At 36.7% G+C, this 21,448-nt stretch overlaps 2 protein-coding genes across 3 annotated transcripts in view; one reads left to right on the plus strand and one right to left on the minus strand.

Annotated features, from left to right (window-relative positions):
- Nucleotides 1-4,781, plus strand: part of itga5 (integrin, alpha 5 (fibronectin receptor, alpha polypeptide)) — a 55,505-nt gene extending 50,724 nt beyond the window's left edge. The window contains exons 28-31 of the mRNA XM_056732997.1: nt 935-1,048; nt 1,719-1,820; nt 1,910-2,032; nt 2,573-4,781. Coding sequence (XP_056588975.1) covers nt 935-1,048; nt 1,719-1,820; nt 1,910-2,032; nt 2,573-2,653 — 420 coding nt within the window. The 3' untranslated portion in view covers nt 2,654-4,781. The remainder of the gene's footprint in view (nt 1-934; nt 1,049-1,718; nt 1,821-1,909; nt 2,033-2,572) is intronic.
- Nucleotides 4,782-4,943: 162 nt separating this feature from the next.
- Nucleotides 4,944-21,448, minus strand: part of rapgef3 (Rap guanine nucleotide exchange factor (GEF) 3) — a 31,727-nt gene continuing 15,222 nt past the window's right edge. For both annotated transcript variants that reach the window (XM_056733104.1, XM_056733103.1), the window contains 25 exons: nt 17,574-17,680; nt 17,254-17,375; nt 16,794-16,974; nt 15,946-16,030; nt 15,798-15,858; nt 14,548-14,624; nt 14,276-14,422; nt 13,985-14,097; nt 13,662-13,750; nt 13,109-13,187; nt 12,832-12,982; nt 11,983-12,065; nt 11,818-11,848; nt 10,999-11,077; nt 10,650-10,787; nt 9,986-10,083; nt 8,995-9,120; nt 8,292-8,473; nt 8,040-8,130; nt 7,847-7,897; nt 7,670-7,757; nt 6,667-6,731; nt 6,456-6,510; nt 5,929-6,000; nt 4,944-5,775 (listed from right to left, as the gene is read on the minus strand). In XM_056733104.1, the coding sequence (XP_056589082.1) occupies nt 5,657-5,775; nt 5,929-6,000; nt 6,456-6,510; nt 6,667-6,731; nt 7,670-7,757; nt 7,847-7,897; nt 8,040-8,130; nt 8,292-8,473; nt 8,995-9,120; nt 9,986-10,083; nt 10,650-10,787; nt 10,999-11,077; nt 11,818-11,848; nt 11,983-12,065; nt 12,832-12,982; nt 13,109-13,187; nt 13,662-13,750; nt 13,985-14,097; nt 14,276-14,422; nt 14,548-14,624; nt 15,798-15,858; nt 15,946-16,030; nt 16,794-16,974; nt 17,254-17,375; nt 17,574-17,680 (2,490 nt within the window). In that variant the 3' untranslated portion in view covers nt 4,944-5,656. The remainder of the gene's footprint in view (nt 5,776-5,928; nt 6,001-6,455; nt 6,511-6,666; nt 6,732-7,669; nt 7,758-7,846; nt 7,898-8,039; nt 8,131-8,291; nt 8,474-8,994; nt 9,121-9,985; nt 10,084-10,649; nt 10,788-10,998; nt 11,078-11,817; nt 11,849-11,982; nt 12,066-12,831; nt 12,983-13,108; nt 13,188-13,661; nt 13,751-13,984; nt 14,098-14,275; nt 14,423-14,547; nt 14,625-15,797; nt 15,859-15,945; nt 16,031-16,793; nt 16,975-17,253; nt 17,376-17,573; nt 17,681-21,448) is intronic.

Consider the following 21,448-nt stretch of genomic DNA (forward strand, 5'->3'; position numbering starts at 1 on the left):
TTAAAAAAACCAGGGAACTAAATGTTATTGCGTAGGTGGGTTGGTATTTGTCTTCAGGTGACTCGAGGCAGGAGTTTACAGTCCTGTGACTCTCAAGCAGTCAATTCCCTCTAATTTAAAGCAGTCGATGCGTTCGACTCTAACATTAGGTTCTTTGTCACTGCTCTTGGCTCATAATGCTAACGTCTGTCTCATGGTCTCCAGCTCTTCATCCGGATCATCACGTTCAGAATTACTCTGGAGTTTGTAATTGGAGCTTTCAATGAGAGTTTGTCTCGGTGGTCTTAAGTGACGAGCAGACACGCCTTATAATAATAATTACATTTCCCGGCGACATAATAGCTAACTGTAATTGTTCTGAATTTATTGTTTGTTTAAAGCATGTCTTTTATGACCATGTTGGATTTTATTTGTTTGTTGAAATAACTGCTATTACGAAGTTTTGGCAAATGCTAAAATGCAAGTACAGCTATAAAAAATGGTTCTGTAAACTCCATTAGGCCAATTATGTGAACCCGACTTGTTTAAGTCGTTTCTGGGAATGATTTTAAATCATTTGTATTATACGTTAGGACTTATTAAAGTCTCGTTAATTATTGTTGGTTTAAATTACAGTTTATTTAAAGATTATTCTTTGAATACATTTAAAGAAATTATTGAAATTGCATATAAATATATAGCTTGTTTCTTGTTTGGCACATGACCGCTTGGGTTTGTATATGCATAACACCATGTCTACACCGGACGCGGCGTGGTGCCATGCGACAAATGATTTGTTCTGATGTTCTACGCCAAGTCTGGTTTGGACAAAATTGTGTATAATAATGTGTTCTCTTGTCGCATCGCACCGGGCCGCATCCGGTGTAGACACTGACAGAAGGGTTGGGAAACATGTCTGTAAACTGATGATTTTTTTCTACATTTTCTGCTCTAGTCTTGCTCCAGTGTGGATTGTTGGACGTTAACGTGTGACGTTGGCCTGTTGGAGAGAGGGACGAGTGCCATACTGCACGTTCACTCGCGGATCTGGGCCGAAACATTCATGGAGGTGAGCAGAGGTTCAAGGACGCCGTAATGCAGTTAACCTAAAGCAAAGTTGCATAAGCCAGTTTTAGGGTGATCTCATACTTTAATAAAGTCAAATTTCCCATTTCCAACCGTTAAATTAGAGCTTTTAAAATACAGCTAACTTCTCAAAGTCTGTTTTATGATTACACAAGTATGGCCACCTTTAAGTGTCTGTGTGTTCTGTACATTTACATCAAGTCATTTAGCAGACGCTTTTATCGAAAGCGACTTGGAAATGAGATGAGGGAAACAATGGAAGCCATTGGAACAACATAAGGACTACAGAAAAGCATTAGTGCAATAAAAAACCTAAGCATACGTTAAATCGAGTCGGATTATGTCTCCAAACGGGAGTCTTTGAGACATGCCGTACATGCTCTCTTGATCTAGCCAATACAAAGATTATAAATGAGTGCATTGAAAATACATTAGCAGGCGATTCTAAGAGCTCAGCGGATTGGAATGTCAGAGGGGTTTTGTGAAAGTCAAAACGAGCTGAAATATTGAATTTTAGTGAAGCAAGGCTGCCCCCTACTGAATTTTGGAAGGAATTGTAACATTAAAATACCACCAATTAAGAATGGATGTATTGTGCAAGGTTAAAATATTAATTTGTCACTTAAATACTAAATGTCTTTTTTTCATTGCAGAATCCATACAAGACCTTTGTTTTAGAGTGTCTTGCAAGTTACAAAGTAGAAAAGATGCCCTATGCTATTTTGCCCAAGGTGACTCCTAGCGGTGCCAAAAAGGTAAACCTTTCTTTTTACGATCTTTGGTTATTATAAATCTTTTGACATGACCTCAGATTAATTTAGTAATTTTTATCTTTTTTTTGTAGATGGTCACTCCTGTGCTCTGGAACAAAATAGGCAGTACATATGCTGTACCTCTGTGGATCATCATTCTGGCTATTCTTGCCGGCCTTTTACTGCTCGCCCTGCTCATTTATGTCCTCTACAAGGTGGGCGATGACCATTTTTATGACCATTTTATGTATAGTTTGTTATAATGAGTTCAATGAGAAATTTCTCGGTGGTTTTGTGTCCGTATAATGGAAGTCAATGGAGGCCTTGTTGTTGGGTTACTAACGTCCATTCAAATGTCTTCATTTGTGTCGTGCATGAGAAAGGAAGTCATATGAGTAATTTTTTTATTTTTTATTATCTATTCAAATTTTGACTATCTATTTATCTAGGCTAACTTTAAAGTCCCCGTGAACCGCCAGTTGCGATCGTTTTTGCTTTCGTATTCTGACACATTTCCGAGTCAAAAGGAATTTTAAAGTAGAAAATTGATAAGCTTCATACTATAAACGCTGCAATATTTCATGAACGTTCTTTTTAATTTCACTGGGACTTTAACAAATTTTTCACAGATTTTTTCCATAAATGGATAGATCAAACTCATCCTTTGGGTTTCGCATTGACTCATTGTAATAGGCTTGGCTCATGTTTTGTGGATAGGTTATCGTGTAACTAATCCTAAACGTATCCTCCTGTAGCTCGGCTTCTTCAAGAGGACTCAGTACGGCACAGCTATGGAAAAAGCCCAGCTCAAACCTCAGGCCACCTCTGAGGCCTAAACTACACGGAGAACACACGCCAAAGAATGTTTTTAACCAGAAGCCATCAAAGAAAAGGTTCATTGGTGTTTAAAAAACAAAGACGAGACTGCAGTAGAGGAATGTGGAGGAAAGATCACTGGACCTTCACTCTACTGCGCTATGGGACGAGACCCTGAGGCCTTCACGCCAAATGAATGTTGTGTTGATTTTATTTTTCTTGCTGTGGGTTTCGATTTTAAACCACCACTTATAGCCTACCACTCGCAGACAGTTTGGGTTAATCTGAACGGAAAAGCGCAACCAATGAGAATCTCTCTTACAGATCTGGCCCAGGACTGACACTCAACTGCACTAATACGTTTTTACCTTTACAATTTCACTTAGTTGTTGGTTTTAGTCCGCACCTCCTCATATGTTTTAAACATTTAAGATGCGTAAGCAATCCACAGTGTAGCACCAAAAACCAAAGAGTTTGATACAGGTGTGTAATTTTTGTTTGTTTGTTTGTTTGTTTGTTGTGTTTTGAACGTGAGAATGAGGTAGCATACCTCACCATGGACCCTTGTCTCCATGTTCCTGCTGTTGTGTTTTAACAAAGACATTGTAAATGTTTTGTGTTTCGTCGTGTGAGCGTTTTCGGTTTGAATGAGATGTTTTCAGCTCAGTCGCCTCCTCCAAAGAAAAGTTGGTTTCGGTCTCAGGTGATACGGTGGAAAAGCGGCACACCGGTCCGGTGCCGTGCATTTCCATGGAAACATTGTTTCCATTGTCTTTACGGAAGGCGACCGCTCTTCCTTTCCGCCCTGTCAGAGGAGGACAACAAGAAACGTTGTCCCCGGCTCTGGGATGATGGGGCGGAGATCCCCGCTGACTGTCAACCGTTCTGTTGTCTTACTAAGTTATTAGTAACAAGCAGTAGCGTTGCCTTTGTAGTCATCTGGGACACAACTGGATCCACATCGAGCCTGTGAAACCTTGAAGCAGAGCTGTGCTTTGCCATAACACTAATAGACTCTTTGGACCGCTGTTGACTTGGAATGAGAAGTCTGTTTGTCGGTGCACATGCAGGTCACACATTAGTATAACATGCATAGACAACTGACTGAAAGCGTACCCGTTCCAAGGCAGCAGTCACTCATCCAGGGACTGAATGTTGAAATACACCTGTAAAGTTTCTTCTGTTGAATGTGTGTGTGAGGAGAAGACGTGGAGATATGAGAAACTGAGACTTTCGTCCGAATGCTCAGCTCGTGGGGCTTCACAGTAAGTGACATCAGAGAGTAAAAATGCTTTTGTACTTCATGGTGCTAAAGTGGCCAAACAAGAAGATATCGCAATCACCTATCACGAAATTCTTGTCTCGTCGAGCCACTTTGAAAGGGAAAGCATTTCCCACGGTGGAATGTGTAGGACATGTATGGAAGTGCAATATATTTTAATCTGTTTCAACCTTTTTGTCATGTGTATATTAATACTTTATTTCGGTTAAGTTTTCTGGAATTCTAATTATTTGAAGACAACACCCGGTTTGAGGGTTGAAATTAGCCCAGACGTTAGGGTAGTTCTAAAAACAGTACACTGTTTATACTGGAGTCAAAAACAATTGCCAAAAATATTAAAATTAGATTTTTTTGTATTAAAAGCGATTTTTATTCACAATGGGATTGTGCTGTAAATGGTAACCAACAAAACTCTCTCGTCACTGAATTGAGACTGTTTATTGTATTTTGGCTGAAGCGTGGCTTTATGAGCAGATGCTGCAGATTTTACTGCGACACTCCTAGATGGCACAAAACCAACAAACGCAGAGACCACTTGAAACCTCGGTGATGTTTTTTTATGTTTTGAATCTCTTGTACATTTTCAAAAACATTATTTATTCCTCCAAAAGTTAAATTGTTAACCTGAGATTTTTGCTTTCGAACACTGGCTAGGTCTTCTTACTTTTATCCCATAAAAAACGCCCAAAATTATTTTCTTTCTTTTTTTTAGCTGTAAATGTGTCTGGTGAGGAGATTTTATTGTAATTTTTAGCTGATTTCACATGGTATTTCATCGCCCCATATTGGGGAGAATCAGAGGGATGTTCAAGTAATTATTTGTATTTACAGTTTGCATTTTAAAATAAATCTTTTTGTACAAATTCTTTGTTGTTGATTCCGTGATATGATGAGGTTCTTGCAAATGGTTAGAAATTATGGGGTGGGTGTGGCTTTTAAAATGTATATAAGGTATCAACAAATGAAAGTTTTTTTTTAAATGAATCATTTAAGCATTATAATTTTGTAATAAAAATGGAGTTCCTCAATTTTCAATTATTTATTTATTTATAAAAAATAAACACTTCATAATAAAAATGCATAAGATATACTTTCACATATATATTTATAATGTCTACGAAACTGGTGGTTCTATCTTACAGCACTAATTGGTTTAAACAAAAGCGTTGGAATAGTATTTACAAGTATATAATAATCTGCACACGGTTGTTCTACAAATGCTTCTTAATGAACTTCAATGGTTAACATTTCACTAATCCAGAATACTGTAATGTTAAGAATAACTGGTCGTGACAGGTTGAATTATTAAAATTCACATCAACCGTCACTCAATTGTGAAAAACCGTGCATTTATTTTTAATAATTCAACCATAAGTTAATTATTTCTTTAAAACTACAATGACCGCATGCGTGTGCATGTCTACATATGTTTATCTCAAGCTTATAAACCAAGAAACAGAAACTCAACAATGTTATAGTATACAAATGTATAAATAACAGTTATTGCCAGCAGCACTAAAGTGAAATTCATTGCTTGTGGTTTAGTGTGTGTCAGATTTGGCCCACAGGGGGCACCGCAACATTTTTGGAGAAGTGCTTGGCTTAGCTCAGTCCATGAAGCACTGACTGTAACACCACATAACCACACATAGGGTGATCATGGATTCCATAGGTCGCATAAAATGTTTTTTTCTCCAATATGGAGCAGAGCAGGGGTGAAGAAAGGCCGTCTCGTGGTCTCTCAGCGTTCTATGGTTCTGGATAGCTGAGTTAGTTTCTTCTGATTGTCAATCACTTTAAGGTTTTGAATGTACTGTCTTTCAAAAGTTCCACTGCGCAGGTTCAGAGATTGATCTGAATCTACGAGAGATGAGAAGAGAGGTCAGTGTAGCGGTTCATGTATTCTATATACATCTTTAAAAGACAATCAAAGTTTTGCACGCCTGTTCAAATTTGTATGCATTTATGCTCAATTTTTTTATATATTTATAATCTTGGCTTTAAAAAACATACATGTTGATATTCGTATTGCTTGTGCATCCAAAAACATTCTCTCTGTCAGACCCTTTTGTGGAGATGAAGGAACTGCAAAAAGAAAAACGATTCAAATAAATAAAGAATAAACAAAGATGAGGAACAACTTAATTATGTGTTGAAACTAAACTTAAGTGCCGACTCCATATGAATTTTCTTGAATGAAATCGTAAAACTAGCAAATACATTGAGTGCCGCGTAGCTCTATCCTTTTCATTTTCATAGAGTTATTGATATAAAAGTGATATTACTTTTGTTACCTATTAATTGACAAGTCTCACATATATGATGAGATTCAAGGTCTGCCTTTTGTTACTATTCTTTTCTCTGTTGCTTGTTTATTCGTAAACTTGTCTGAATTTAATAAATAATAATAAAAATGACAAAATATTTAAAATGAAATAGAATTACACAATTATAAAGATTTATTTATTATCATAAAATGCATAAAACGTTCAAGTGTTTTGTGTAATGTGCGCTCCCCACCACTAGGGGGAGTATATTACCGTAAGGTTGACTTCTGCATTCCCGAACTGTTTTCACTGTCCTCGCGATCATACGCTGCAGGTAAAAGCTCACATTAAATTGACTCGTTTCTAAATATAAAATGTATATTTAATATACAATAAGTTAGAAAGCATTCACTTTAATGCACTCTTCTGCAAAACACATTCACAAGGAGCAGGCCAACATTTAACGTTAAGCCATCGAACTCACCATTTTCTCAAAGTTGACTAGTTTATCAGTGAAGTTCTTGTTTCCTTCATGGATAAATGTCATATCTACAGTATGAGATGAGAGATATTAAGTCAAATACATTTTCATAAATTTACTGATGCGTTCAAATCGTTTTGGGAAATTTGTTGTAGCTTTTTATCTTTTCAGCATCCGACAAACAGTGAATTTTTTATGGTTTCCTTTAAAATACCTTTATGGACCATTTCCATTAAAACCATTACAAAATTCATCTTTTCAAGTGTGTTTCGGGCATTATTCCAGTAGAATAAAACTTCCCACCAATAGATTCCGTCATATACCGGTTCAACCATTATAGATTCCATTAAAACCAATACAAATCCCTTTAAAACCATTATAACTTCTGTATTGCTTTCTATTGTGTTCTTCAGCAGCCCTGCTGAACAAAAAAACAGTAGAAACCCATAATAAACCATTACAGAAATTCTAATGGTTTCCATCAAAATACCATAATGAACCATTAGCTTTTTCCATTAAAACCATTACAAAATTCCTTTTTGTAGTGTGTTTAGGGCATTATTCCGGTACGATTTAACATCCAACCAATAGAATCCATCACATACCAAAAGAAAGATTAAGTTTGCATTAAAACCAGCACAAATCCCTTAAAAACCATTATAACCATCATAACTTCTTTGATGGTTTCTATTGTTTTTTTCAGCAGTGTTCTGTTGATGTATTCTATTGGTGGGATATTGTCTATTGTAGCCGATGGGAAGCAATAGAAAACCATTTAATCCTACCGGAATAAGGTTTAGAGCACACTACATGAATTCTCTAATGGTTTTAATCAGCGTTTTTTTATTTGTGACCATTTTGAACAATCTCATTTGCTTTTTTCAGCAGGGCATACATTTGACCATACTGGTAAGACTCGAACAGAAAAACTCTTTATCATTAAATAGCTCATGATGTCAGCGATGTATTGTTGTGTAAGTGATGGATTTCTGGTAGACAACTGCACCTTTAAGTAGCAGCGGCATGAAGGGGATGTATGGAGGGCTGAGTTTAGAGACAGTCAGTCTGTAGGCTCGGTGATTTCGGGATGGATCCTACAATGCATGGATGTGACTTAGAAATGACAAAGAACATGGACAAAGTGTAAAGTTAAAAAAGAAGAATATTATAAAGCAAATCTCACCATCAGTCTTTCATATGCACAGTAGATCCTCTTGGTTTTGTTTGGAAGTCTCTGTTAATTTAGATGAAACAAACAGCACCGGCTTTGAGTCTTTCTTGAAAAAGCTTATTGTATTTGATATTAGTAACAGAAGTAAAAGCAACAAGAGTGCCTTCTTTTAAAACGGTTGTTAAGTACAAATACTGCTCCTTACCTCCCATGTTTTATTTAGTCTCTGAACAGCGCTGTTACTGAGCCCGAACATCACGGCGAAGAATAAGTTCAGGTTTTTCTGTTCTTTTAAACTGAAATAGATCAAATCAGATGCCAGGCAGACAACAAGCGATGCAAATCATTGTCACATGTGTTTATTTCACTATGAATTGGATTGATATTAGGATTAAGGTGGCACATTTTTGTCATTTTGTAAAGTGTGCTTCTTTTTTAGATTTCCGAGACTACTCACACAACGGCTATCTTGATAAACTTCTTCAGTAGCGTTGCTCTCTTGACCAGATCTTCACAGAGACACAATTCAGTAACAACCCAATACTGAATCTCATTGAAACGACGGACAAAACGTTCAAGGTTAGCCGTGGTGGCACCTGGGAACTTGTCTCGTCCAAAAACGTAGTAGACCAACTCCACCTGTAGTACAGAAAACTAACATAAGTATCACCCATGTTTATATAATCCATGAAGCATAAAAAGAAAAAATAATATTAATTTTCAGCCTCTGTGACTATTTTCACTGATCAACAACAAAGGCAAAATGATTTAGAAGTGGCATTTTACGATGATCATTCATGAAAGCTATTTGTTCTTAGTAAATCGCTGTTTCACAAGATAAACTCTGTGTTTTTTCAGGGGAACTTTGGAATGATCAGATTGTGTCTACTCAGAACATGGAGAAGTCATTGAAATGCCATTGAAATGCTTCCACTTCTCTTTCATCTGATTCACCTCATTTAGGTATTTGTGAGCTGAGGACAATGAGGCGTCAGACACTTTGTTCAAGTGTTTACCAGAGCGGCGGTAAAGTTATATGTCAGTGTTTCACTCTTATCTGACACCCCACGCTTGATTCTCTGACAGATAATCTGCACACATGACCCATCGCACCTTGTGACACAATACGTGTCGTTCTGGTGTTGTGGTATGTCAGTCACCTCATGCATGGCATTGAAGATCTCCCAGTCGTAGCCGGTGAGCTGGCATGCGATGTCCTTGGATCCCATCTGCTCCAGCGTATCTATGGTGTTCTTCTCAGGGCCGAGCTGGTCTTTTACAGGGGTCTGTTGCATATTAGAGAAAAAAATCTTAATTGAGTCTCAGTAAATTGATGCATAGATATACATTTTTGCTGGCTACTGTACTTCATTCTAAAAAAAATATAGCTACTAGCTGTTTTAATATCAGTCATTTTTTAAACGGTTCTCTATTTTGTAAGAGATAGAGGACTGAATTATGCATGCATTTCTAAAATTTCCACTAGGATATTGTGAAACTGTGGTGCTTGATGATATCACGCGTTAATTAAAATATTTGTGACGTCATCACGTCGTTTTAATCCTGTGTTCAATAGACCTCGGAAGTGGGATTTTTCCCACCAAAATAACATCTGGATTTACTAACATTAAAAGTATTTAGTAACATTAAAACATTACAAGTATCTTTTAACTTTAACACCGTTCTGTAAAATATTTCCGGGTTGAGGTAGGAATTATCGAATTTCCAAAAGCACCTGAAGGCAGCAAAATGTGCAACTTCAGACCCGTTTCGATTCTGCTCTCTGAACATTACATACCGCTTTTTGCCCAATAAAGCCGTTGTCATTTACATATTTTCTGTTTATGTTGTCAGTTCTGTTTTATAACCAATAAACTCACCACACAACTCAAAAAGTGAGATTTTGGCTATATTCTGTCACACAGCGCATGCACAGCCTCTGTAACCATGTGCTTATTTACAGACGAACTGTGTTCATGCTTAATGCAATGTGCGTTCATATATTAATGATGTTATATTAGTACAGGTTCTTTCCATTTGTGTCCTGCAAATTAATAGTGATGCAACTTTATGACAGCTTGTACAGTTTGTTCTATCAGAATTGCAGAACAGCTGTGGATTGATTGCCCAAGTGATAATCTTGTCTCTCACCAGTTGCTCCACTTGGTCTGTAGTGCAGAGAAAAAGCCTCTCGTTCACTCCAAGAGAGGCAGAGACCGCTGTGGCTTCCAACTTGAGCTGGACTCTGTCTGATACGCACAAAAACAAACTTACAGTACATGAAAAAAATAGAATTCAGGTCCGCAGGTTTTGATAGGTATGGAGCCAAGTACACCAATGTTTGAGAAGATTTGTTTGGACATAGAAGCAGCGCGGGTCCCCTTGCATGGAATTGGCCATGTTGTTTCTACAGAAGCCTTTAACGGACAAATCGTAAATATGTTACCTCCTTCGGCATAGAAGTGAAAACGTGACATCTTAGTCCTTTGTCAGACACCGTAGTGTTTCGAAAGGCCATTGGTTGCAATTCGCAACCTCACTTAGTTCGCTTATTTTAACAAACGTGACCTTTAAATGTAGTTTTATTCTCTTGTCACCAGAATTAGGTGGTGAATTCAGGACATTGTTGCAAGATTCATACAAATGTGTTAACGTTTAACCATAAAGTTCTGACTTCTAGGGGGTCATCACCATACACAATAACAGAATTATATAAAAACTAACAAATGCAATAGATGATTTAACAACATAAGTGCTTAACCCCAAAATACAACATCACATTTCTAGCACATCACATAGGAATCAGTTAGCTTACCTCCCGAAGAATTCATCTTCACCAGGACATAGTTGCTGTCAGGATCCACTAATGTAGACAAGATGTTCTTCACAGAGGCATCGACTGGTAACATCAGCGTCACGACTTTATGGTCCGGTTTTAAGATCTCGTACAAGACTTTAACAGACAAAAAGAACTGAATAAAATTAAGGTTTGGGTCATTGTAAATCAACCAGACGTCCTCGGCTTGTTTTTATTTTTTTCTGGAGAAGGAAGTGCTTGAATAATGAAGAAAGATTCTAGTCCATTTTTTCTACACCAATTTGCAAATTCAGCCAGGGCAATTTGGGAAATTAATTTGAAGCCTTACTGAAGTAAAAATACAAACCTTTATCTTGGGCTCTTATCGATCGCAATTTCCCCGCAGGTTCCTCATATTTTGAAAACCAATCGAACTTTTGGTTGAGCTGAAACAAATAGAAAACAACATTGGATATCAGCGTTTCTGAAGAAGATAAGGACCTTTCAACACAAAACTACCCGTGTGATGGTTTTACTCTTTGAAAGAAATAACTTCGGGCCCTTGGTTTGGTCGTATTTCAAGAATGCGAGGAATTATAGATAAAATAAGTATCTGGGTTGTCTGGTCCACATGACATCATGGAACCCTTTGTTGATTTAAAGATCAAAGAAAACCTTTTTTGGTAGCTTTATATTTTTAGCTTTTTTTTTTGAATATTCTTTAATATTCATTTAGACAAAATGAGGAAAATATCGTCAAGTACCCTAAATAACCCCAGACTTATTCCTGCTGTTCTACAAAGACATTCAAAATCCCATGCTTGGAAAATGCTTATAAAAAGGTCTCTGTAATTACCAGTAATTTATAATTGTCATTTAGATGCCTGTTCTCAAACACACCGCAAACAATAAAATGGCTGGCTGGATTTTATATGATGGTGAATAATGTTGACCTACTTTAGCGGGCACTGCCGTCACCGCTCATAGCCGGTGCCACTCTATCAGAGCGCTAGTTACGTTTGTTTTGTGAGTTAGCCTAAGGAACTGTGGGTACTGAACTGTTGACTTTTCCACCGGCAAGTCTGTTTATCATGCCCTGTCATAATGTCCGTGCTTAGGATTTATTGGCCTCTTATCGCTCAAAGTTTTTTCCCACGGAGTAAGAAACTCAACAGAAGCTTCTTACCTTTGTTAAAGTTTGGCATCCGTTCTCGGTTCTAAGGAGAGTGAATAAGGAGATGTAAGTGCAGTGACGTACAAGCAGGTCAAATGTCATGCCATTTCTTTCATTATTAGGACCTTATATATCTGTTTATATATCTGCTACTGAAGGTTGTGTGTGAATTCTTACATTTTGATTTTTCTCCGGTCCCTCAGTTGTTCTTTAAGCATATTGGAGAGTCTGGAATCAGCCATCACCCCCTCTCTGAATTTCTATCACAAAGATATTTAAACTCACTTTTGGGTTAAATTCACTTAGTAGTCAGCACAAAAAGCTAATCTTTGAAGTGGACATTGTCACCCTGCTATTAAATCTTTTAACATCTGAAGCAATTAGAGATGCATTCATTTAGCAGATAACCAATAATTGTTTCAGTGTTATGATTGAGATTGTATCTATACTATTGCGTGTTTCTTAAAGTAGAAAAGGTGAACAATGTTTAGAAATTGTCAGGGCTATTAAACGATTAATCGCATCCAAAATAAAAGTTTGTGTTTACATAATATTTGTCTGTGTACAGCACATAATAATTTTGTGTTTAAAAGCACAGTCAAATGCATGTATATAGAAAAAGAAAAATATAAATAAACAATAACTTATAAATCATTTTAATTACTGGTAAATATAAATAAATACATACTTTTATAAATAAATAAAAAGATCCTAAATATTCATACATGTACATGCATGTGTTTATAAATACAAAATTCATATCTGCAGTACACAGAAATATATAATATAAACCCAAACTTTTATTCTGGATGCGATTAATCGCGATTAATCATTTGACAGCACTAAAAACCTGGCATAGAAAAAGGATTAAAAGCCTTTACGAATTACTTTGTCTGATTTAAAAAAAAAACAGATTGGTTGATTCTGAGATTGTCACTGACATATTATGCATCCATAGTAAATATTGATATAAATATACAATAATATATGATATATAAAATGTCAAAATTTAGATTTTTTTCTAACCTCCAGGAATTCAGAACCCACAGGGTCGTCCCTCAGCAGCAAACCATACAGAGCCACCCATTGACACACCAGCTTTACAATCTTCTGCTTGGTATTGAGAGCATACGCTGCCTTCTCCAGATCCGTGCCTTCAGACGGTTCTGCTTGGTAAGTGCACGCGCAGGTTAAGGAATAATATCTGACTCCAAACAACGCTACAGTACACAAACAGACTGAAAAACCAAACAGAGAAACCAAGATATTTTCAAGTAGATGATATGAGGCTTTAGAAGGATATTGATGCTGTAGGGCGGCACAGAGCTGACTGCAGGGCATGAAGACGGGGTGAGTTAAGAGGAAGTCGCTCACGCTAGGATCTGTAGAAGCACAAGAGACAAACAAACCTCTGTAACACCCACTTGTTTTCTGGGTAATATGGAGAACATGAGAACAGTCCAAATCACCTGAATGGTAGTTTGTAACAAATATGTAAACTCAAAATGACTAGAAATCTTTTGGTACAAATATTTCTTGAAAGAATATCATCTCTAACTGTTATAAAACAGAGATGCGGATTTGATGTAACGCAGTGGACCCGAAAAGCTAAAAATATGTATTTTTTGTATAATTACGTAAGACAGTATGAATATATTTTATTATATGACAGACCGTTGTATAAACAATTATAAGATTTCCCTCCTTGATGCTGATTGGTCAACACCTTTGTTTTATTTTGCTATTTTCCACAAATTGTTTTGATATCAGAATGTTATGAATTTCATATCAAAATGATTTAAACCAGCATTGGTCTCAGACTAATATTATCAACCGAGATGGTAAATCTGTCATACCTATAAAATCGCTTCCATTAGTTTCCAATTTAATCTTCTCAAGCATGTGTTCTAAAATCTTCTCTGGCGTTCCTGACATTACTGTATATCTGAGAGAGAGTGAGAGAGACATAGACAGACAGATGGAGGGATAGTAATTCATATTAATAATTGGAGTCATTTATAACCATTACAGTCGCATTGTGTACATCTTCTCTGCATAATTATAAAAGTGACGTTTTTTTATTTTGTTGTGTTACTTTTACAGTTTATAGTGTTCAATTTAAGTATTTACTTGTCTATTTAAGATGTACATTTAAATAAAAAGTGAAGAAGTCATCCACCTGTTGCTGTTTGCTGATCCACCCTGATAGCTGGAGTCCTGCGCTGAGATCTTTTCCAGGACTAGAACCACTTTACCGTGTTCTTCCAGACGGACGGTGTTGGCCTCCACGTCCTGCAGAACAATTCAGGTTATTTGACATTTATGCATTTTAAGCAATTTAAAGTCAACCCCAAATCCTAAAAATACAATCTTTACTGAAGATCGAGGCACAGCACATTGATATACAGATTTCCGACCTTATCCGAGACGTGAACCCATCCGTGTACATTCTAACAAACAAAGAACCTGCCTTAAGGATTCGTATGAAGTCCTGCTTGTCCACCCGCAGGAAGTGGCAGTGGTCCTCCCTTAGGATGATAGTGGCGGCACGGGGGGCGTCATTCACCAGAGCCAGTTGTCCAAAGTCGTCCCCTTCATGAAGTGTGGTAACCAACCCCTAAAGGTCATGAAATAAACATTCCCAACAGGAAGCATACATTATGAATTACTTTTAAACAATGTAATCTATTTTAAAACCCAGTGTCTTCTAAAGGTCACATAACTCAGGCCTGATGACTCTACCTTGCCGTGGGTGATGACATTAACAGAGCCCTTCCAGAGGATGTACCAGGAAGTTCCTTTGTCCCCCTGACTGAACACTGATACAGAAACAGACATGTAAAGAGTTAAAGTGCATTTTGATGCATCTGGCAGATGCTTTTATCTGAAGAACTGCGTTTTCTGGGAGTCAAATCAATGAACTTTCGACATCTATCCCAATGATCTACCAACCCTGCTGAAAAAACAATAGAAACCCATCAGACACCATTACAGAAATTCTAATGGTTTCTGTTATAATACCATAATGAACCATTAGCTTTTCCCATTAAAACCATTACAAAATCTTTTTTGTAGTGTTTTGGGCATTATTCCAGTAGGATTTTACATCCCACCAATAGAATCCATCACATACCAGTAGAACCATTATAGTTTCCATTAAATCCAATACAAATCACTTAAAACCAATTAAAACCATTATCATTTCTTTAATTGTTTCTATTGTTAAACATTAGAACCCAGCCTAGAACACAATATAAACTTTAACTGATTTAATGGTTATATTGACATTTGTATTGGTTTTAATGGAAACTATAATGGTCTACTTGTATGTGATGGATTGTTTTGGTGGGATGTTAAATCCTGTTGTAATAATGCCCAAAACGTTGTACAAAAAGGATTTTTTAAATTATTTTATTGGAAAAAGGCCGGTTCCTAATGGTATTTTAATGGAAACCATTCGGATTTCTGTGATGGTTTCTATTTTTTTTATTAATCCAATAGAAACCATCACATACCAGTAGAACAATAACAGTTTCCATTAAACCAATACAAATCCCTATAAAAACCATTATAACTACTTTAATGGTTTCAATTGTTTATTTCAGCGGGGCTGGCCAATGAAACCACAACAATGCCATGGTCTACCAGTTTTTCTGTGCATTTTTTATTTTTATTGAAGCTATATGAATATATGCACATGCACAGATTTTAAGTGTGACTAACCTCTATCAGATAATGCACAGAGCCTACTCTTGCTATTTAGTATGCAAGCCGCTTTGACGCAAATGCTTTCATTTTCTCATTGTCTCACTTTTTTTGATACAAGACTGTCAATCATCATACAGCACGCAGCCAAGAACGATCAAATCGAAAGACTTAATCATCTCATTCAGTGTTAACCGTGCTGTCTGCCTTGCTCTAATTCAATCTCAGCGCTGTTTTTTCTTTCCGCCCACCGCTTACGAAATTCTCATCATTGCTTTCACACTCACAGACTGTTCCCGCCTTGGCATTGCTTTCAAAAACCAGCACTGCTGCCAATTCCTTCCGTACCTGCGGGAAAGAGCGAAGGATTGAGGTAATGTTGGATGCGTGATATTGTGTGGCGCAAATAAACATGAAACGTGTCATTTGACTCACAGATGTAGACAAGTGGGCCACGGCTTTAACATGAAGAAGCTCTTCATAAATAACTTCAAGGTCCTCTGGAGATCTTTGGCTCGGGCTGAGGAACATGCAAACAGATTTTTAGGCGTTTATGTTCTTTATAATTGAGATTAAAGGTGAAGTGGGTCATTTTTTCAATGTTGAAATACAAGTGGTTATAACTGGTTAACTAACTATTTATAAGCTGAATCTGTTTACCTTATATGAATGTGTTTAAAGGGAAAGTTCACCCAAAAATACAAATTCTGTCATCATTTACTCACCTTCAAGTTGTTTCAAATCTGTATAAATGTCTTTGTTCTGATGAACAGAGAGAAAGATGTTTGTAAGAATGCTTGTAACCAAACAGTTCTTGTCCATCATTGAATACCATAGTAGGAAAAATGACAATAAAGTTATTCATGAAAAGTGCCCTAAGAACTGATTTCTTTCCTACATTCATCAAAATATCTCTTCTGTGTTCAAAATAACAAAGAAATTATTAAATAAAAGTTTCCTACTTGTAGTCCAAGAACTGTTTGGTTAAAAGCATTCTTCCAAATATCTTTCTCTGTGTTCATCAGAACAAAGACATTCATACAGATTTGGAACAACTTGAGGATGAGTAAATGAAGACAGACCTTTCTTTACCTCTTTCAGTACCTTTAACTAATGTGAAAACATTGATTCATTTAAAATAGACTTGTAAAGCCAATTTTATACTTCAACAGTGAAAAGGTGATCGTGTAGATCTATTAAGTCAAAGCCAAAATGGTGGCGGGGCAGATTTTTTTATCATCCCTGTATCTACGCTTGTTATTTTTAGTGTAGTTGTGTCTTACCATTTTCGCAGTATCATAGTCAGCAGAGCATCTGGACCCATCTGGACCAGCAGTGATAGACTCTCCTGGAGCTCGTCTTCTTTGGAGTCTTTCTCAATGTTGGAGCCATTAAGGTCAAATTCTGCCTCCATGAAGCGATAAAATTGTGTGTCTTTGTCCTGGAAGTTTAACTCCTGTTTCACTGCATGTTATAAAAAAGACATGGATCACAATATGTTATTATTAAGTATGACATAATACAGTATGAATCTATTTTATTATGTAACAAATTGGATCATAAGTTAGTCAATGCATTCAGTAGTGTAACACTAGTAAAACATAAATAGCATGAAACATGAAAATATATAAATATTGTTATAAAATGAATATACTTTTTTGTAAGGGAAATGCAAATGTAAGCACGCAAAACAACCGGCAAATTCTAGTTTACACATCCTAAAAGATCACTGTGTTTTTTTACCGTGACCCAGAATGCCCTCATCCACCAAAACTTGCCACATCCCGACCGCCTGACTCCGAGACTGGAAACAGTCGTTCAGTTTTATCAGCCAATCAACAAGCTCCTTCCCGCTGCTGCACTGTCTGTGATGCAAACCAGAGCAACACGTATTTTGCAGAATACTTCATTTAAAGTATTACATAATTATGTTCTCATATTTGTGAATCAAGCTAAATCGTATTTCTTCAACGGATGGAAAGTTAATTTCTGGAAGTGATCAGATGTGTTTCTGTCGCTTCCAGGAATATAACATACTGGGTGTGATGTAGTGAAATAGGCACCTGTAGGTCTTAAGATGGTGTTTTCTGTCTCTTATGAGACCCGGGTTACGCTCCATAAGAGTGCTGTACACCACCCGTGTGGCTTTCAGGATTCGGTCAGACAAAAACTGAAAGAGAGAGAAAGAAATGAACAATTACAAAAAGGTGTCACAGTATTGCTCTGTTTCGGTGTCCTGATGAAGCCAGACTCAGAATCATGGCCTCAGTGGTGCCAATTAAGGGCGGGGCTATTTGTTTGGCCAACCAATAGGAGATGAGGAATGTGTTTAGAAATTTTTATCGTTTTCAAAAGTATTTTTTTAAAATATGTGTTTGTTTACATGGATATAGAAAACGAATAATCTGGCCCCGGATTCACAAAAATATTCTAAAGACAAAATATACGAATTTTCTCAAGATAAATTATACAAAGTTCGTAAGAATGTTCGTGAGTGCAATTCTCAAACATTTCTTGAAAAATTGTCAAATATTTTCTTAAGAACATCTTAACTTTTGTCGTAAGAATAAAATAATATGACTTGGCTGGCTCGTGTGGTAACTGTTTATGTTTAACTATACAATAAACGTAATTTGTGTAACAACCACATCGCATTCTTATATAGTCTATATATATTAGCATGTGATGTGTTAAACGGTATTTACGATCGTATGTTAGCTAATAGCCTATGTAAGCAAGCGTTAAAAAATATACTTATTATAATATAAAAAATATAAAAAAACTTTTTGTATGTTACTACGACATAAGACTTGTGACCCTCTCCGTTGTGAGTTGCTTTGTCCCAGAATAATGTAAAAAGCACTATAATAATGAAAGCTAAAGTAAGTGAGCTAGACCTTATTACTACTATATCAAAATAAATATTCCTTAATGGGAAGTAAACGTAGAAACTATGATTCTGGCTCAATACAATAAACACCACATGCGGAACAACCAAATACACGGATTAAACATTTGAGATTTGAGATTTAAGACGTCTTCATTTTAAGATGATCTTTACGACAGCTTTTGTTTCGAGAATTTGGATTCTTCTTCCTTTTTTTCTAAGATCAATCTTGAGAAAAAAATTAAGAACGGTTTAAAGAAGTTTTTTCGGGAATTCAATACATTCCTACCTTTTTTCTTAAATTAGAAAATCTTATTGGACCCTTAAAAAGTCCACACCGGTTTGAGCGCGCGCTGTCATCAAATCAAAATAAACTGAATTCAAAGATATTATAAATTGTTACACAAACATTTATTCAAAAATGAATGAAAAAAGTATGTTCAATTCCTATGATTTCACTCAGAGATTTTGGCCTCGGCCGTAGGTGCGTACAGAACATGCCACATCCAGCTCTATATTCTCCAACACCTCCTCCACTGAGATGAATTTGCAAAACTGAAGACTGCTACCGTTCCCACTCCACCCACATATGGAAGCTGTTGCTCTTCTGTTTTTCTTCTAGCATCTCTGTTTTCATACACTCCTGCATTCGCCGCTTTATCCCTCGCTCTCTTTTCACCGTCATTCCATCACTCTTTCCCAAGCTGTGTTCAGATAGACCCCCCACAGATAGTGCGGCCCACACCAGCTCACAAACAAACTGAGAGGAGTGGAGTGTTAGAACTCAACCACATGATTGAGTCTACGGTTTAAAGAGTTACTGAAGCATGCCACCGTTTTTGCGACACATCCGTAGTTTTATTCCTCGGTAACTGCCAAGCAAACATATCGATCACATGATGATAGAAACTGGTAACGGGGATTGACACACTGTAAAAATCAAACGTCTATTCAAGTTGAGACAAACATGGGGGAATAAATACTTGGATATTGAAGCAATGCTTTTATTATTTATTTTTATTAAAGTTATTTTGTGATGCTTGGCTAAATTGACTAATGGTAGGGTGTTGTGGGTGATTGTCAGGGTGTTGTCGTCAGGTTGCTAGGGTGTGTTGAGTGGTTTCTTAGCGTGTTGCTTGGCACAGTTTTAATCTTCTTTCCGATCTTTATTCAGTTTTATTGTAGTTTTTGTATTTTAGTATTTTGAATTTTTTAAGCAATGTTGTGCTTAGGTAATTTTATTATTACTTTTTGGTTTTTACATTTCTATATACATTTAAATTATTTATTATGTCATAAATTTTTGATAATGTTTTCAGGTAATAATTTTAGTGCGTCAACTTAAAGGGGTCATATGGCGCGAATACGTGTTTTTCTGTGTCTTTGGTGTGTTAAAAGTTGCCCATGCATAATGTATAAGACACGTAAAATTGCAGAAATTAAAATACACGACTTTGAACCTTAAATCATGTATACACATTGCATTACAGATGTAATAATATTAATAATATTGTTTGTTTTAGATGTTTGCCGTGTCATATGACCCTATAAAGATAAAAAACGTTTTTTAATTAACAGAAATACTTTAATAGTTTTATTTATATTTTAAGTAAACTATAATAACGTCAATAAGATATTGATATTTAGTTGCTAAAGTGTTTTCTTGCTCTCCCATCTCAACAGAGCCCATCCCCAAGACTTTGGCAAGTCCATGCGGTTCTGTTGGGAGTTTTCTGTCACTTGTTATCTGTTCCAGCTCAGGAATTGCACATTTGTCCCAGTTTTCTCCTTCTCTAGTCTCGTGTTTTTATGGATGGGTGAAACTTTTATACGTTTGTTATGTTTGTCCAGGGATAAAGTCTCAAGGTTCATTTCTCACCCTTTCTTTCTCACACTGTTTGTTGTGGTTGTTGCTGAGGGCGGTGATGTGAGCCCCTCTCTTGGCCTCTGGTCCGGTCGTCGGTCATGGTGATGTAATTGGCTTCTGACCCGTGAGGGATCGGCTGACCCGCCTACAGGACTTTTGGTATGCTACAGCACCATACACAAACCCGCATTTCCAAAAACAGAACTGTACGATGAATATTATCCAGAAGCATTCAAACGCATTGGGATTTGTATTAACTTATAAACAACAAATAGTTTCCGTGTACTATGAAACTACTATGTATTGTTCTATATATTTCTCATGAAATGCGTTTTTCTTCATTAGATTGTATATTGATTGATGTTTTGCCAGTGGTGCGTTCTACTTTCTCGTTCACTTTGTTTTATAGTCCCTCACAGTGTGAATAAAACCCTGTGTTATGTTGCCACTCCTGAAAAAGTGGTCAACTGCCCAGTATGTCCCCATTAAATGTTTTATTTGCTCAGTAAAACCAACTCTTTCTCACATTTGGCACTTGGCGAGTGTTCATTTTGGAACCTCTTATTATCTTGCTGACATCACAGAAGTGATATTTTCCTATGTGAAGATACCAGTGTCACACAAATGGAACTTTTCAGATATATTTTACTCCCCTGTCAACTGTTTATCGGATACTTCGTATACCTTCATTAAAACCAATGCTGTGCAAATGTGGTCAACCCATATCTAGCACTCTCCTACGAGACCTCTACAAGGCACAACTCTCCATCAAACTCATTTTACACTGCGTGTGCCCAGACACAGCGTCTACAGACCCCGAGTATGTTCATCTTTCTCCCGTCATCTCTGCTTCATGACTCTGTCCCTGGAGAGGGATATAGACGGGAACAGTTGTTGGCAGTATTTTCCCAGCATTCTCTAGTCTCATGGGGAATAATTATCGCTCTGTAAGGCACTGGTTTTATTGTGACGAACACCTGAGAATAGGTGTATCGTAGGATACACGTGACAACAAAAAAGAACTTGGCTTACCAGTGCCTGGATAATACAGTCGTATTTCATAAGATTAACCTTATCCATAAATTCATAGATTAATGTTACAAGCACATCCATATTTGGGATCGTCACTATAGAGCTATATAAGATGGACGGAATAAAATACAGTGTTTTTAAACGTATCTGGA

This window comes from Triplophysa dalaica, chromosome 20 (genome assembly GCF_015846415.1).
Source record: "Triplophysa dalaica isolate WHDGS20190420 chromosome 20, ASM1584641v1, whole genome shotgun sequence".
NCBI lineage: Eukaryota > Metazoa > Chordata > Actinopteri > Cypriniformes > Nemacheilidae > Triplophysa > Triplophysa dalaica.